Below are 19702 nucleotides of genomic sequence, written 5' to 3'. Positions count from 1 at the left end.
TATATGACTGTGTGGTTGTATGTGCATGTTCATATGCACACATACATATGCCTTTAGATACATGTAGAAACATCGAATAACATTTATATAGCACATAATATATGGGCATTTTTAGGCACATTAACACATAACTGAAAAGTTTATGAATATCCAGTTTCATAATGGGGTATATCACATTTACATATATGAACAAAGTGAAGAGATTATCGACCCAATCCTACATGGCCTGTGCATCCTTGGATAGGAAATTTGTCCTGTTTCAAGATATTACAGATGCAGACCTGATTTGGCATTAGTTCCGGTATAACACTGAGGAAGAAAATTCTGCTTTTAGTGAAAACAAGTCAGGTGCGGCTATTTTCTCTCCACGGATTGTTTGTCCATTGTAGCCATGGCGAGGGCAATGTACGCAAGGCGATGAAAATAGGGTCGCCATGGTAATAGATATTCCAGCACGGGGATGTTTTTGTATCGCTTACAAAGGATGAGGGTTCCGCGGGCCATTTTCTTGTTTCCACGACAAGGAGAACACACTCTCCCCGTTTTTCCAGGTCATGTTGACTGCCAGAGCACACGATTTTAATTTCTGTAAGTTCTTCTAATCTCGTATCTCATTTCACGACCAGTGGCTTGATTCAACTAGTTTGACCCCCCTGGACCCCCCTGGACACCCCCCCCCCCCCATTAACTCTCGGCACCCGTTAACCCTTTAAGAGCTCTGAGTGCTCTTAACATGATCATCTCTACAGGTAAAAGCCTGGACTTAAAGCTGGATAATATCTTGTGATACAGGAATTTGCAAAATCCAATTCTGCCTTGATGTAGACCTACACAGGTCATCCTCTTTTGTGTGTGCTTGTTGTGTTGTTTCATTTGTTTGTCTGTTTTGTGTATGTGTATGTGTGTGTGTGTGTGTGTGTGTGTGTGTGTGTGTGCATGTGTGTGTGTGTGTGTGTCACTAGCAGCATTCTAATTGTTTGAAGGGTTTTTTTTTTCCTCTTTGATTATTGGTGAAACTGTACATGCTGAAAGAGTATTAGGACAGGAGTACACAGTGCTTTGAAGATGATTACAGCTAGAATACTTTTTTTTTCAGTCACAGTACTACTCAAAATCCTATACAGTGAAACTTAGCACGAGGAAAACTACTGCATCTATATCATTCTGGCACGTGTTTGTTTACAGTCTGCACTGTGTTATCTTAATCAAATTTTGATAACATTTTGTTAGTCATAAATTTCATCAAATTTGTATGTTCTGATGATGACTGGAACAAAGATGTGATGTCAAAAACACAGCCAAATAGAAACTAGAAATATCACTGAAGGTGATTAATACCCCCGCCCTGTGACGACAGTCTTACCCAGGGAATGATCTTTCCTTGATCTTCTGCCATTTAAATGCCGTTACCATGTCAACGCAGCTTCCGACACGTCCGAAAAATATGTCTTGCACATCTTCCCACCAAGACTATTGTGTGTGCCACATTTCATAAGCTTTTGTCAAAAACTGAGGAAGTAGTTCAATCCACAAGATCTTTCCTTGATCTTCCGCCATTAATATGCCGTTACTATGGCAACGCAGCTTCTGACACGTCCAAAAAATATGTCTTGCACATCTTCCCACCAAGACCAATGTGTGTGCCACATTTCATGAGCTTCAGTCGAATAGAGGAAGTAGTTCAATCCGCAAGATCTTTCCTTGATCTTCTGCCATTTATATGCCGCTACCATGGCAACGCAGCTTCCGACACGTCCGAAAAATATGTCTTCCACATCTTCCCACCAAGATCAAGGTGTGTGCCACATTTCATAAGCTTTGGTCAAAAAACTGAGGAAGTAGTTAAATCCGCAAGATCTTTCCTTGATCTTCTGCCATTAATATGCCGTTACCATGGCAACGTACTTTCAGGTACTGTCGAAAAATGCGTCTTGCACATCTACAACCAAAGGCACACATCTGTACCAAGTTTCATGGAAATTGGGCAAAAACTGAGGAAGTAGTTTGCAACACAAAATTTTCCATCATTTTGGCTCATAATATGTGAGCTGTTACCATGGCAACATACTTTTTGTCACTGTCAAGAAATGTGTCATGCTGACCTATATCCTAAGACAAACATTCAATATGAATTCCATGAGAATTGGAAGAACACTGATGAAGCAGTTTTGCCATGAAGCATTTTGCCCTATATTTTACCAATAACATGCCGTTACCATGGCAACGCACTTTTTGCCACTGCGGAAATATGTATCTTGCACATCAACACATTCAGATGAACATCTGTACCTAATTTCATAAAAATTGATCAAAAACTGTGGGAGGAGTTCGCGACGCAAGATTTGTACCCATTTGTGCCCATAATATGCCGTTACCATGGCAACGTACTTTTGGGTACTGTCAAAAAATACGTCTTGCACATCTACAACCCAAGGCACACATCTGTGCCAAGTTTTATGGGAATCGGTTGAAAACCGAGGAAGTAGTTCGCGACGCAAGATTTGCAACGGACCGACCGCCCGACCACCCGACCGCCCGACCGCTCGACCGACCGCCCGACCGTCCGCTGATTCCTATATACCCCCTTCAAACTTCGTTTGGCGGGGGTATAAAAACAATCCTCCTGATGACTTGGAAACTGTTGAAGTCTACTCCACAAAGTCATGGGAGGGAACAAGTAACCAACCAACAACATCCGAACTCGTATACTGGTATATACTTCCTCCCCCTTTAAATTTCATTTAGCAGTAACTTTCATCCCCCCCCCCCAAAAAAAAAGGTTTTATTCAACCTGGTCTACAAAGATATAAACGAAAGTAAAAAGAACAAAACACGAGATTTACTTCGTGGCAAAGCACATGGGTACTAGTATTAGCATCTCTTTACATCTGCAGCTTTCTCCATCTAGTTCCAAATGATTTACACTTCTATTCAGTTCTGGTCACCGTAGGTAACGTAGGTGCCAAGCATACCACAAAAGACAGTGTAATGCCTTTCAAAACCAGCCAGAGAAAAATGGATACAAGAGAATTCATCATTCAAAAAGTCACTGTCAGGGGACGAGTCTGATCCTCTTCGATATAATGGTCCTATTCAGAGAGAAAAAAGGGTTTACTTTTTTGTGAAAGCTCGTCAACGACTTAATCGTCCATCTTCGGGTGGTCATTCTCTTTCAGCTTCCATCTATAAATAGCTCAACAAGCTTTGCTCCCGAGGGTTTTTGGAAGTCCTTTTTCTCACAGTCATTCTTTCAGAGGACTATTTGATCTTTACTGCTTCTTCATTCGCAGTTCTTGGATCTCTCTCTTTCTCTCATTGACTTGTCTAGATAAGTGTCATTGTGGCCTATTAAAGACCACTTATCATTTATCAACTTTGTTCTCCAGACTTTCTGATTCTTTGTGGTCATCCCACAATTTGCTTCTTCTTACAGAGTTTCTCTCTCTCTCTCTCTCTCTCTTGACGAGTGAATCTATGTGAGCCAGAATATATTTGGTCTTGTAAGGGGAATCGATATGAGGTGGGATGATGCAAAGCATGCACAATCAAAGGAAACATTATTTATTTCCTAGGATATACATTGTATATGTATATAGAGTACATTGGAAAATTGCTCACTGCAAAAACCATTTAACAAACTGACTTCTGACATGACATTCCTTTTTACAATGCAACAAAGAAGAAAAAATGAGATCATAAGTCCAAGGATGTAGTTGTCCCCTTACACAGTCTGCAGCAAACTTTTTTCATGTAAATTGATATCAAACAGTCTTTCCTCAAGAAACTTAAATAAGATCAAACAATCCAAACAAAACTAATGTAGGATCTTGATTTGATTTTGATTTTAATCTTATTTCTGAATTTCTTTTTCATACATAAATGAAATACAAAGTCAATTTTTTGTCAATCTTTTCGAAGTTTATTAAATCAACTTTGACAGCCTTTCTTCCAAATATCTTCAATTTTCTCATTAATACTTCAGTGGAAGAGAAAACATCATCTCTGGAAATCATCTCTGGGGGTGAGAACTTTTTGTGAGTTACTGAGTTGCATGTATGAACTCTATGAACTCTAGCATAGAATTAAGGTATCCACACAAATTTCAGGGAGATTTAAGCAGTTGATAAATGCAAAACTGCCTTGATGATGGGGTTAGAAATGCCTTTCTGAAACGCTGAAAAAAGTGTGCTTGCAAACGCGTTTCAGCAAGAAATGCATTTCTGTGGAGATAATAAACACGAAGTCATTTTCAAACATGTTTATAATTCAGACCTGCCCACAGCAACCACTGCCAGGCTACACATGGAGAGAGATTGTTATGGTGCATAGAGAGGACACGCTACTCTCTTCTGTACAGTCCACAGTATTTGATTCACATATTACTGTATACGCCAAATATTTCGTGAGGTTTTTAATTTTTGCGAATTTTGCAAGTCAGGCGCTATTCGCGAATTGAAAGACACGCAAAAATATTGACTCTGATCCCGATTGAAGATGACGTGCACACATACATTTCTCCATTCAGTACAGTACTCCATGATTGCAAATTTAACCACTCGCGAAATCGTCAGGAAGTCCCGATTCGTGAAAATTTAGTCTCGCTAAATATATGGCATATTCAATAATCCAAACCCTGACATTGTACATGGCAATCTTGTCCAACTCTGGCTTGCAGAATGAATGCAGAGATAAGCCAAAATACCCTCATCCAACGAAAACACACAAATGTGTGAAACTTAAAATGGAGTTGTGAAAATGATGTGAAGTTGTATAAAAATGTAACCTTGAAAATGTCTCTTGGCAGTGCTTGTGATCTAGATTCAATCTTCATTATAATATGTCTGCCTTATGTTTTCTCCCTGTTTGCTCTTTTATCTATCCAACTCTTCCTGCTCTTCTTCTGTATCAGTGCCGCATTATACCTTCACCACTTTGCCTCTTCATGAGCAGGCCTGCATGTATTTGATTCCCCACAGGAGTGTTCTTTACCACCCGATAATCCTCCATTTCAAGGCTGACTTACCCCTTTGAATCCGCCTCTTCTGGCCTCCAAGGAGCATCTCCATAATAGCCAGGGGATTTGGAGCGCCGCCGGCGCGAGGGAGAGACCGCGAGTTGGACTCCATCGAACATTTGTAAATCCTCGCGGCCCAACAATGGCACCACCAGCGCCAGTGATCAACGGATGCCTTTATGGGTTCTTTTGGTATCACCGTTAGCACACAAGAGTTTGCGAGCAAATGATACGCATCACATTTACCTGTAGTAGTTATCCATTTGACAGTCTCTGTATATCACTCTTCTTTTCGAAGCAACTGGCTGTTAAATGCTTCCTAATCCAGTCCTACTGCTTCAGATTTCATGCTAATCCTTCTACATACGGCTCAATTGATGACGTTTCTCTGATGACGATAAGGGGGGATTTTAGATTACGTTATGTACGGGGGAGAAGGTATTTGCCATTGTTGTAGGTCTTCCTGGAGCGCACGCAATGATTAATTACATATCCTAATGTGTTTCCATCATTATATATTTATATGTGGATGCTAAAATGTACCCTTGAGCCTTCCTACCACTTCCAGCACAGACAAGGTCGTCGTCATGGAGAGAATGAGTGGAATGTAAATGCAAAGTTCGCAATGCCCTCCCCGGAAAAGTGTCCCAATGTTTACCAATCGATGTGTCCATTGTTCAAGCATTCTGACAAGTTTGTTTATGAATTGATACGGTGCAATTTCTAATCAGCCCACATATATACTGTAAAGGCTGCCAAGTTTGTGTCTCCTAAAACATGTGGCCAGGGTGGTAACGAGATAAATGAAACTCAAAGAATGAATGACTAGACATACAGTATCTTTGCTACCATCTTCCGCTGTCAGAGGACCTTAAGGTGTAACTTTTGGTGTACAGGCGTACTAAGTGCATACAGGCAGAAAGAGGTACATTCGATGTGCTTCATATATATACAAACAATCTCCAATGAACTTACTGAAAGACTTCCAATGAGGTACAAGATTGACACAGCAGTATGTTCAATATTTGATCTTCATTTTTTTTTTTTTTTGGAACAGTGACATGAATACACAAACAAACCAAAATTTCCAATTGTTTCATATGTAAACAAAAACAAAAAATGTTACTCTTTCTGTTAATGGATGATGATGATGTTCGGGAACTTCCAAAGGTTGAAAGATGTTTCCTCTGTTAATTGTTTCCCCAGTGGGTATTGCCGAATTAGTGGTACTGGATGGTGTTGAGCAAATCTATCCTACCCCTTATTCTGTTCGAGCTGTGGGACCACATCGTCTGCATGCGTGAAGTCACTTTCCGCTGAAAAGTATGTTTCAGGGCCGCGATGATTAAACTGCCGTGATGATTAAAACGCATGATGATTAATTTGCGAACTATTCTATCGAACAAAGGGAACCTGAAGGTGAGACAAACAATAGAGGACCTCAACCGAGCACCTCTCAACCAAAATATGTGTGCGGGAAAAAAAAATATCAACAACAGAGATTCGAAATATGATCATTCAGACTCCTGAAAGGCGGTATTCATGTACACTTCCTGTTCTACTGAAATATACACGAAGCCACATGTTTGAAAAAGGGGGGCAGGGTACGACGGTTATGACAAAAGATTGATGTGGGAATTTCTTTGTGGTTTTATCATTGTTGATTAAACCCCATGTGTGCATTGTCTTTTTTTTTCTCTCCCTCTCTTTTTTCTATCTTCTGTATATATGTGCAATCCTAACTCATTACAACATCGTGGCTTCACAGTTCAACAGAAGTCTGGAGTAGGTACATATGCTCAAACACCTGTCTATGTGCCGTGAACGGGGGTGTTGTTAGACTTCTTGTCAGCTGCACGAAATCAGTTGCTGGCTCGCTTGTTGCCTTGGCAACCAAATACGTTGGACGATTGTGTAAAATAATATATATAGTGTATATAATGCCCTGTCTGCCATCTGTTGTTTAATCATGGGGCAGAATGGAAAATAACTTGTTTCGAAAGAGCCCCAGATACCTATGCACTCGTCGGTCATGAATACTTATTGGGTCAAAGGAGTAAATGGCTTCTTTTTACAACTGTATCATGGATATGCATTAACCTGTGGAGGACGGGCTGATTTTGTGGTAACACAAATCTCCAACAGACACCTGCCCATGCATACTTGGGACTAGTCTTCAAAGGGTTAATTTGCATCAAGAACAAACATGTCTGTCAAAACTGACACTCACTTCTGACACAAAGTAATTTCTTAATTTCATTGAAGAAATATTACTGCAAAAGCCATTATACATCATTACTTCAGATTTCTATCCGAGTATCTTAATACTTTATCACTGAGAATATCTATGTTTATGTTAGCTCACAGGTCGACTTAGAGAGGACAATGCAATCTGTCTTTATACACCATCAGTATGGTGATTAGTAAAGAAAATGCATGAATAAATAAACACAGGACATAAAAGGGAGACAAATAGACAGAACCAACAGAATGAGAAAACTCAGCTGCTGCTTGCCCCAGTACAGACAGACAGACAGACAGATAGACACACACATGCGCACGCAAACACACACACAAACACACACACATACATACAGACACACACACATACATACAGACACACACAGTGAAGGCTTTGGCTGTTAAGTGAAAGCAATGGGCACTGTCCCCACTCCGTAAACACAGACTTCTCATCCATCATTCTTCAGTGTACTGCGGTCGGAAAGAGCCCTCTCTTGGCCAAATACCATACAGTCATTACTCGCACCATCAGGGCAGAGCCTTTGTGAACTGCATAATTTTGTATCACAGTTGCCTCTTCAACTTGATCTAAATCACAAAGAAAAAAAAAAGCCTGCTTCTTGGCTTTCCAATGTCATTTGGTTATGCCATTTATTTTATTTTCTGACATACTTCCTGCTACTGTAGTTGTGCTACTTTGTGGAACAAAACTAGCTTTGGAGCCATACATTTGTAATCAAATAAATCCAACACACCAACAAAATACAGAAATTACAAAAATGCATGAATAATAAGTGCATCTATCCTCTTCAAATCATCTCTGCATTTCTAGCAACAACAACAACAACAAAAAAAAAATACAGTGCAGCTACACATTTCATGCAGAGGTACTGGTAAGCCCGCATTAAAAACGCTGATTTTTGTCCCCAATGACAAATCAAGGAAATACACACATTCCTTCAGGCCTGGACCTTTGTGGGATTTCTAATTTTTCTCCTTATCTCTGAAACCTGTGACTCCATGCAAATCTTCTCAATCCAGAATTGCAGACATTTAAAGAATTGTACTTTTTAGCTTCTCTCTCTGCTCTTTCTATTAAAAAAGAACATCAAAAAACCTATTCAACAGGTCACTCTTCTCTTCGGGGAAGCAGGAAATTGCGAGAAACCATTTCAGGAAGCGTCGAGCACCTTACTGACTCACCAACTCCTGTCAAATATAAACAATGTCCTTTCTAATGTAATCAACATCTTCCTCAAACTGTCTCGCAAGTACCTTCTTCCACCTACTGGTTGATGCCAAACTTTAGTCCAAACTGAATACTGGGTCTAGAGAGAAAAAAAAAAGTAAGTGACAATCAAAAGTTGTATGTGATGTTCGGGGGATTGCCTTTGATGAAGTCGCACTTGTTGACAGCTCAGCGAGGGCTTTTACACTTATGAGAACTCGTTTGTAAACATGTTCACAAAGGTGTTTCATGCCCAATAGACAGGACTTATCTTCTTCTCTTTGTTTGTTTGGTTTTTTGGGGTTTTTTTTTGGGGGGGGGGGTTGGAGTCTGAATGCAAATTTGATGAAAGTTAACACCTGTTTCTCAACTCACACACAGGTATCACATGGTCCAAAAGTGTTCTCAAATTGTGCTTTTACTTGATTCTAGGCACATGTTTGTAATCTGAATAATTTGACCTATAACAGGGCAATCAAAATCAAGGAAATGGAAGTATATAGCTTGATTTCGCATTCACACTGATCACGGGGCAAGAACAAGTTATGTATAAATGTTCTCTTTCTAAGAGTGCAAAGTATCTAAGATATTGCATGCTAACATGACATGTCATTGTGTTTGGAACAACTAGTCAACATTTGGCCAGCAAAGGAGACTCAGATCTAATTCTGAATGCTCAGAAACTCTGAAAAGGTCTAGAAAGTGTTTAAAAATTGTGACACCCAAAGCATTTTTTCGTAAATGTGAAACAACCACCATCCCAAGTGATTATTCAGCCCCCAAATCTGAGAGTCAGGTCAACTTCTAACACACTGTGTCATGAAACCAGTGTCTTCACAGCTTCCTGTTAACTCGCAAATACAATGCAACAATCTCGCATTAAAACAAAGTCTGACTGTTATCCCTCTATACTTTGTTTTCAGAAAGATCTAATGTCTGTTGCCCTAAAGTTTGTCGCCCTAAAGTTTGTCAGGCAAATGTGAGATACTCTAAAATCAAACAAGCCGGGGATTTTTTGCTCCTTAGAAATGGCAATCCTCCTTTAATGAAAAAGATAGAAAGAATACCCTTTGGGAACAAGATACTCCTATGCTAGTTTTTTTGTCATTGGCTCTGTGCCTGCCTTTAACAGCATCCTGCTGTGCAAACTATCCATTCGCCATTACACCTTGTCCATGCAATCACTCCAAGGTGCGGCTTACCCAGCGTCCAATTTGTCCTATTTGACGCCAGTCGCCCCACACACAGAGGGTACTCCAACCCTTCACTGTGTTCTGTCTGGTTGACCACCCTCGCAGAGTGGAGCAGAACCTTCAATCTGCAGATAAAAATCACCTGCATTTCCTTCTTTTCTTTTTTATCACTCCTTTGTACATGTGGATATAAGGTGTAAGAGTCTTTCAGTTCTCTAACTTTAGAGGGTGATAGACAACTCGAGATCTTCTTATGAAGGCCGAACACATTCACTGCAAATTCTCAAGTGCTTGACATCCTACCACATCATCATTGATTGTATGACCAACTGTTATGTTTCCTCCACCAGAACTATGACAAACCTTACTCTCAAGATATCAAAGACTTCTTTATACATCAACTTGAAATCTACAGGCACAGTCAAATGAAATGTTCTCATGCAGATTACAATGCTTTCAAAGTATTCATAGTCCTGTTTGTGTTAGACGTTGCTTCAGATATTAACGGTCCTAAGTATCAAGTCAGCATTCGTGGACTAAAAATACTCTTAAAAGTGTTTTGTTGACTAGTTATATTTTCCTTCTTGATCTTCTCCTCCATGTAACACCACTGGTTTGTCATTTCTTTATACCTAGCAAATACAATTCATGTTTAGAAATGTTGTGTTCATTTTACAAATGCAATAAAGTAGTTCAAAATTGTAATAGTTCGATATCATCCAGAATCTGTAGTCCCATTAATGATGGAGCCTCACCAAACAAACCTTGTAATGGCTGACCCAAATCTGCTTGGCTATCTTGAGGATAAGAGAAAAGAAAGAAAGAAAGAGGGAGAGAACGTAAGAGAAACGGACAGACAGAAAGAAAGACATAGAGAAGGACAGGGTGACGAAATGTCAGACAATGATGATCAATCTCTCTTGATGTCTGGTGCAGGTAGTTTATCATCCCGCCTCCACCCACAAATAGTATCACTCCCATAATACTACCTCGTGTCTATTTGTGGTTGCCATCGGAGAACATGAAATGTGCACATCTTCTCAGCCATAAAAGCGGGCACATTCCACGCCGCTCCTCTTGCATTAAAGGTAGGAGGTGCGTGTTGGGGCTCATTTTTGTGTCCTCTGATATGAAACTTATCTGAGGAATATTCTTGATGCCTCCCCCCCCCCTCCCTCCGAATATGCACCAAAGTATTTCATGACACTTGTCTCCATGGTAACCATTTCATGGCAATCTGTAAGCATCAACTAATTTAATTTCTCTAATCCCTGTAAATACAATCACGAATTCACTGCATTGGCATTTTCAACCATTTTGAAAAAAAGAATGAATTATATGTGGACCTCTCAATCATGAACACTATCTGTATGTCACTTGAATCATTATCTGCTGGGGGGGGGGGATGGAGGGTGGACGATAGCAGAAGTAATGATGTTCATGTTCGATATCAAAGGGTTTTGAATACCTTGTATTCTCTGCTGACATCATGGAAGTAGTTGCTTGGTTTCAAATTTCTCATGTGGTCATTAAAAAAAAACCTCAACCTCAAGAAAAATACAAGCAACAGGAGAGAATATCATATTGCCCCCATCCATTCCCCTTTTCCTCATTAATCAGACCAACTCTGCTCCCACGATGAGGGGGGTGGGGGGGAAGGAACAGAAACCAGGAACAGCATCGCTTCCCCCAGCGGCGGGAAGAATCGATGACTGAAACATCCCGCCGTAAGTGGCAAGAGTTGGATTCCTCGGATTCCGTCCAGCATCGCTCACATTATTAACCTACATCCTCCGACTCTAATGACGGATTCGGGGAGGAGAAACCCGCTCAACAGCTCCGGCAAAACAAAACAAATTATAATCTTCCTAGCCAGACATGCCCTGTAGAGGGCGCTCTATTACAATGCTGTATGCTCATGGAGGCACTTGTGTAATATGTGATTTGCACACTTGTGTGCTATCGAGGTTCTAATTTGCTGTGGGCCAAGTTGTGCTCTTATCACAAATGTGGTGGCACTAGACAGTAGTAGTCCATTTTATTATCACCCTATCCCCTTCTTCATCTTCTATCTACTCCTCTTCTCTTCTTCAAAGCAGTAGTTGATTTATCCCTAGCTGGCTCCTTTTCAGAAAACTTTGGTGTGAGCCATTGCCTCTGATTCCTGTTTAAAATTTGGGAAAGATGCACACACACACACACACACACACACACACACACACACACACACACACACACAAACAAAATGATGGCAATAACTTAAATAACATCTATACCAAATTTAGCTTTTGCAGCAAATCAAGTAACCTACGGCATCCCCCAGCCATGATTGAAAGCGAATTGTAAAGTTCATTATTGTATGTCATAATTTGTCCAGATTCTTCCCATTTAATATGCATGTGCATCTTCCTTTGTCAAACTCCTCCCACCCTTAACCCTATGAATATATATTGATCTGGGGAGGTTTAAGCCACCTAACTGGGCATTTTGAGGAGCGAGCGTTGCGGAAAGCTGGGCACGACAACGCAGAGCATCAGCGATGAATGGGAATAATTGATCTGTTGACATTTCTCTTTTTGTCCTGCTCATTTTCTCTCCACAACGTCCCGCCTCTCACACAGTCCCTATGCCCGGTAATGTGGGTCAGTACGGTACGTGATGCAGTCACGCCAAATCACAATTACGGCCCATGCCCGAGCGACTACAGTTCCGTACCACGAGACAAGCTTTGGGCAGTGCTATTGATCACATGCATTGATTAGAGAAATTTACAGCTCGAGCTGCGCTGCACTTTGTGGCAATGGCCTTGGCACTCACCTGAAGGATGCAATTAACCATGGACGAAAATTTCTGAGATCCTTCGGAGCAATCATCCACTGGTATCACATGCTCCCTTAGTTCATGGGCAGAAGTTGGGCCAAGCCAAAAATTATGGCACAGAAATTATGCATAACAGAGGCTTCCCATGAGTGAATCTTATCCAGACAATTACCCCCCAGGGATAATTACCCCCCCCCCCCCCCCCCAGCTAAATACCAGTTACTGTAAAAGTGGATATTTTCGCGCGACTAATTTTTCGCGCTTGGCCGTGTCAGAAGAGTTTCGCGTGTTTTTAATTCCGCGGAATCAAGACATCACGCACAGGAACAAATGGCAAACAAAAATACTCGCGTGCTTTTATTTTCGCGCTAGTTTCTGGTTGCGCGAAATGCGCGAAAATTTCAACACCGCGAAAATTTCCACTTTTACAGTAGTGATAGGGTCTGAGTAAAGATATGGGTTAGGGTAGGTTTAGGGTTTAATAGAATTTGGGTTAGCATTAGGATTAAGTTCAGGATTAGGATGAAGGATAGGGTCAAAGGAGGGTCTGTGGTAATTGTCCTAGAACTGAGTGAAACAGCAGGGCTCTGTCAATCCTTTCTCCACTTGCATTCTCCAAATAACAGTTGATTAGAAGAGATTAAAAAATTAAAATTAGGAAAACTCAAACTAGATTAGTACAATGATTTTGAACAGTGAGTGAGCCAACTGCAGTCAAGAAGATGTTACGTCAAATAACAAATTGACAGGACACTGACCTACCTTTTGGATGAAAGAAAATTAAATTTGGGCAGTATGCCTTATCACTCTATTCTGTTTACAAAGCACCAGTTGTCACTTTACCTGAAATCATACCAACAATGCCCAAATCCCCAAATCTTAGAAACAAATCTTACAGGGGTAATAATCTTGCATTGACACGCATCATTTCATCCGTACTTAACCCGTTGAGGACGGTTTGATTTTGCTACAACACGCATTTCCCATAGACACCTGCCCGAGTATACTCGGGACTCGTCCTCAACGGGTTAATAGCATCTATAAATCAATCTCGTTAAAATCTTTAAATTGCTCTAGTCATATACTGGTGTCAGAGAAGGCAACAGAGTAAGATGCTGACTGAAATCCACCACTTCTCCATTAAAAAAAAAAAGAATGGGGGGGGGGGATGACAACTACACATCTACAATGTAAAATCCGCCTACCATCACAATGACAGATGGGATATTCACAGCGACTGAGCAACAATTTGGAGAGGTATTTGATGAGGATGTAAAGGACGGTGCTTCACGCTCTCCTCAGAAATCTGCGGGCACTAGGCGTCCAGTTAATCGCACGGGGCGACAAATTTGGAGATTAGAATGCCCTGCAAAAGACTGCATCAATAAAAACGATGGCAGTGATGGCTTGACGCTTGACCAGCTCGGCCAACGCACACAAAAGACGGCAGGGTGACCGGAATGAATGACCACCAGTTTTGAGTGGCACGCCGGGGAAATATCAACAATCAGTGCAAATTTTCCCTCCCTTAATTCCGACTCAGGGGACTCGAACACTCATGGCTTCATTCAAGATTTCTTAGTGATCTGTTTGGTAAACCAACGCATGTGTCAAAGGAAAGTGTTCTTTTTTGTTCTTGTTTTTGTTCAGGGTGGGTATGAATGACTGAGCGGGTTTGAGGCGGTTAGAATAAAACCGTTGATGTGACTGAACTTACCTGTCGTAGGATACATGTATTCGATCACTGTTTATGAAACTAGTAAGTCAATCCAGTTGAGAGCTGATACCATACAGAGTACTGTAGAACCAGAAACATTCGCAGCATGAAACCTTCACAAATTGGAGAAGATGGGATTTTTCGCAGCACAAAACTTTCACAAATTGCCAACTGATTACAAATACACAAGTACAACAAAAAATATATAAAGGTATTGTTGAGCACACACACACACACACACACACAAAAAGGTGACTTTTGTCAGAATAGAAATATATTGCGTTCACTATACAATGAAAATCAAGCTCATAATGTACGTCTTCCGACAGACACACCAGAGAGGAAGATCATGTTCAGGAGAGGCGGTCAGGGGAGGATGGCGATTGAATGAATACACAGGACGGAGGGAAATGTGTGCTCAGCCGCAACTAGGGGGGAAAATCGGTTTGAATTATGGAAAGAGCATGCAGGGCTGTCAAAAGTCAAGAGTACTTGGGCAAACACAGCCAGTGAGAGGGATCTAACCCTTGTATTTCTCCTCCTGTAATAAGCCCAGGTGTGCCACTATTCTTGGACCTCCAATATTTGAGGAGGGGGCGTGAGGGAGGGGCAATGGTAAACATGGAAGGCTTAACTTTGGCTATATTTACCAGCAGTAGGCAATGGAACAGATGAAAAAGGCATGGCCCACTCGAAAGTTGACATAAAAACGAAAATCATCGTAACGCAACCACAACTTTTCCTTTCCAGGGCATTTATGTTCTCTAAATAAAAGAATGGCAAGTCATTGGTTTTAATACCAAGACTGAGAGAAAAGCATTTTTCCATATTATGAATCAAGTACCTTCTCCTACAGCGAATGGAGGAGTCTTTTCTGAGAAGAAAATATAAGAAGTGACCTTCATTCACATCAAAGAACCTCCATTACCCTCCATGGAATGTCTTTAGCTTCCATCGAACATTTTATTGCCTTCAATTCAAATCAAATATGATTTGGTGTCTGAGTACATAGTAAGTTTGATCCGATCACAGCTCCTGATGATCCCGCAAATATTCTCTTGCTACTGGAGAATGATGATGTTTGTTTTTTTCCATGAATAAAAGTAGTGCATGAACTCAAATTGAGCATTTGCACACATTGTCACTTGGTAGGCCCTACATATAGTATTCAGCACAGACTGAAATACTCTCTTCTATAAGGTACATGATATATATTATTCATATCATTTTTTTAAAAGGAATTAGCTATGTATTGGATAAGTTTTCAAGTTGTTTTTTTTTTAAGTGGTAAACACCAGCACCTACATTCAAATGATTACATCAGCTTTAGCTGTTTAATATTTCTTTATCACTGCATATTCACACATGTACAGTACAATTTGTATCAAGGTCATGTCATATGAAGGTTATAGGTGCAGCTTGATTGAAAAATGAGATATATACCTTTAATGCAGTGAGCTGCTCATTAGAGCGTACAGTGTCAATATATATTGGGCAAACTGACTCATCAAATACAGAATTATTTGACTTGACAATACTTGACAAGTTTGGCATAAAAGGACAAGCAAACAACAAATTATCTTTCTGTGTGCATAAATGCCAATACCTCTATCAAAATATGCAGCCTTGAAGGTCACACCAGTATGTTATTCAATAGTCATCTGCGATGTGAATCCCTGTAGCTTCATGCAGACACTGACGTGAGAAATCGTAGATGGTGCATTCATTTGATACAAAGAATTTCATGAGAATTGTTCTTTTCCCTTCCTGGTGCAAGAAAGGCAGCATTAACACTTCCTCCATAACGACAGACAAAAAGTGCCGAAACTTTCTGAAGTTCCCACACCTAAACCCTGAGTGGTAACACATGAAGATGAATAGACAGATCATCCATCCATGCAAAATTTGCACAGAGCTAACATGGCCACATTCATACACTATATGTTTCGTCCCAGGGTAAAACAATTCATTTTCCCATAATTCAGTGATACAGAAGTGTGTTTGGAGGTGGATACTGTCAATTTCCACAGACCCTCAAACTAAATTTTCAAGTGTTGAACATGCACAATGGTCAAAATAGCCTAGGCCTACATGTATGCCACGCTTGGCAAATTTACTGCTAGGCCCTGAGATAAAAGTAGAATTTCTTTGAGAATATGTCCTGCATCACTTTGCTTAAACAGGACTGAATTACAAATTAATCGTGTGGGGTTAATGCAGGCTGCATCACCCAGTCTTTGCTTCTGAGTAGATATTTCATGACCATTACATAAAATACAATTATGAGGACTAATGTTGGCATATGACAGGGCTAGACACTTAGGCCTACTTGTTTCTTTGGTGGCCGGTTTGGGCCACTAAAATCTTTGAATTTTAAATTTTGGTGGCCTGAAATGAAAGGAAATATAAAAATTAATTTTGAATATTAGCTGCCCAATATTGGGCCACCAAAAAGTAGCCTTTTAGGAAGTTTGGTGGCCCTAAATCAATCTTTAGTGGCCATGCCACTGCTGATATGGAGCCCTGCCTATGGGTTGGTCATCATATGTGCCAAGAGAGCATAACACGACTTCACTACAATAGTTTGTGAAATGGGCCCTGTTTTATCAAAAGATAAAATCGATTTTAAATTTCCTTACCACACAGGCTGCCATAGACTTACAGTTGAAATCAACTATATAATCAATTTTAACTCTTCATAAAACAGGGCCCAGACCTTCAAAAACGGAAAATTGTAACACTCTGACCTAGATACTTAAAAGGAAAATCAATTTCGAATCTAACTGTACTCTTTCTTTTTTTTTACCCTCAAACAAATCACTAGTTCAGGCCAATTTTTGAAGAAATCCAGCAACTTTTATTTTTTACTTTTACCAGTGTAATCAGTCCTCTATGGAGAGGCTGCACAGCCATGACTGTAAATGGACTTGTCTATTAGTCTGAGAAAATATACAGCAAGGACAGTATCAGGAAGACAGATTTTTACATCCCTAGAAAATCAACTGTTCATGAAAGGAGCCAAAGTTGGAAACAGGTAGTATGGAGCTGTCAAAATTGATGGAAATGAGAGAGACAAAAATTTGGCATCTCAAAATCACAAAAGCCAAACAAATACAACTGGCATTTTATGTCAGCACATTCTATTGAGAATACCAAGTCTTCCCCTGTCATATGAAAACAGAGACTACATCGTACATCATAAACTCCACTTCACTGACAGAAGGCACATATCAGTAATATTCCTCCATAAATGCGATCATGTCCTTGCAAGGATCAAGTTCCACTGGACAGCATTGGTCACTAAATAAGGTACATGTATGTGTTCACATCTGACCTTATTTTTCCCTAAATTTACAGGAGCTTTGAGGAAGATAGACTTCTAGTATGAGACACCAGCCATGATGATTACAGATTCATAAATAGATGAGTATGAAAGAGAGAAAAAAAAATGTAATGTATGAACTCTGCACAGGTAACACAGCTATAATTTTTCCCCATCTCAATGACAAAAACTTGTAAAGTGCTTCTGTTCATTCTTACAAGGTAGAAAGTAGTCTATTAAAAAAATCCATAGTACTTACAGAAAGAAAGTAAGCTCTTTGAATACTATTTCAAGGCATTGATAACATATGATGCTTTTCTGCATGCAAAATGGAAATGGCTGATCAAATCACAGTTTTGATTCTGATGAGTCATTTTTTAGATTATATTTCATAGAATATTGGTGTGGGTTTCTGTGTCCTTTTCTGCCTGTCTTATTGCTGCTAAGCTGCTCAAGTTGTAGATTGATACAGCTGCCTCCTCCATGCGCGCAAGACTCAACATTTCTTGGATCCTTAATGATCAATGATTACTGATAACCTACTTTCTACACATTTCATCTACATATCACATGCAAGAAAACTTATTTCAAACTTTAGAATCCAATGCCACAGATGCGACTCACCTTAATATCCAATGTTGTCAACAAGGACTTCACATGTCAATTATAATTGATATAAATCAAATCACAATTCATAACAAACAGTCTTTTGTATAGCATCTATACAATACAACTGATCAATGCACTTTACATGGTAAAAATCATCTCAGTGACGAGGTCAAAAAGAATATATGAATGTTTTTAGATTCTGTTTAAAAGTTGACACTGAGAATGAAAGAAAAAATGTGATGCACACACATGTAAACACACACATTCAAAGATGAACACAACACAAAGCCATGACATTCTTTGCATATCAGCTTCTTAAAGAACAATGAAGACAATTCATGCATTGTTCATGATGATTGACATTACAGCTTCCTTTATCTCATGGGGGACATTTGATGACTGGAAGTGTTAAAGCTTATAAATAAAAAAAAGAACAGAAGTGTGAACAATCCCTAATAAAATCAGATCGCACCATGCCCTCAAATCTCACAGTTTGATAGCTCTTGGCCTACATGAATCCATCTGTCGCCTTCCATACATGGACATTTCCCCATAGATACACGTACCGACAAAATCCTAGGCACCTATAAGTATATGCCAACCGAAAATACCAAAAGCTACAACAAAATCTGCTGCTGGCATGCTGTGTTCACTGCATCCCATCTGTCCGCTCATAAAATTTCCAACGAAAAAAGAATGAAATAAGTGACAAAATTTTGCTTGTGCCCCTATGAAAGACCATAACTCATCCAATTCTTTATTGTCCCACACATGATATCAATAGCTGGGTGGCCGATAAAACTTGTCCCTTCCATAAACACTACCCTGCACAAACATACTTGTTTAAGTATACAGCTGACCAGCTCTTCAATCGAAATCACAGCACAGTGATGAATCTAGAGGGGAGACAAGTTGCTATTACAATACCGCACACAGGTAACCACACAGATCGGAAAGACCATTTTAGACACCTTACATAATAGACAAGTCCACTTATACATTCAATGTTGTGCAATACTTCATGATACAGGCTGTTCCATACAAACAGTGAGCTTGTGCAAGACTTGCCTATTATAGCAACATCTAAGGCATAGAAACTAAATTTCCAGTATCGAGTTTGCTTTTAGGTCCTGCGAGATGAAAAATATCCATAACTTTAAAGGACAAGTTCACCTTCATAAACATAAGGATTGAGAGAATGTAGCAATATTAGTAGAACACATCATTGAAAGTTTGAGGAAAATCAGACAATCCGTTCAAAAGTTATGAATTCTTGAAGTTTTTTTTTGCAGTACCCGCTGGATGAGAAGACTACTGCAGTGTATGAATAACTTAGATGTCACATGCGTACAACAATATAAGGAAAATATAAAGAGAATTTCACAAAATTCCATCTTTTGAAAAAAGTACACATTCCCCTGACTCGTTACCGATAAATGTTATGGGTAATATTATTCCCCCTGCCTTTAGAAAGAGGCAAGTCAATTGCTCTTTTATTATGCGAAAAAAGTGAAAATATGTTGAATTTTCTTTTATATTTTCTTTATACTGTTGTACG

General features: G+C 39.8%; 1 protein-coding gene across 1 annotated transcript in view; it reads right to left on the bottom strand.

The window, feature by feature from the left end:
* Positions 1–5472, bottom strand: part of LOC139710383 (rho GTPase-activating protein 7-like) — a 108474-nt gene extending 103002 nt beyond the window's left edge. The window contains exon 1 of the mRNA XM_071622297.1: positions 5024–5472. Coding sequence (XP_071478398.1) covers positions 5024–5126 — 103 coding nt within the window. The 5' untranslated portion in view covers positions 5127–5472. The remainder of the gene's footprint in view (positions 1–5023) is intronic.
* Positions 5473–19702: the final 14230 nt, after the last annotated feature.

The sequence above is a fragment of the Diadema antillarum genome, unplaced genomic scaffold (assembly GCF_040938485.1).
Source record: "Diadema antillarum isolate AM-2024a unplaced genomic scaffold, OU_Dant_1.0 seq00001527_RagTag, whole genome shotgun sequence".
NCBI lineage: Eukaryota > Metazoa > Echinodermata > Echinoidea > Diadematoida > Diadematidae > Diadema > Diadema antillarum.
The sequence above is the reverse complement of the archived record's forward strand: the minus strand, read 5'-3'. Positions and strand labels throughout refer to the sequence as shown.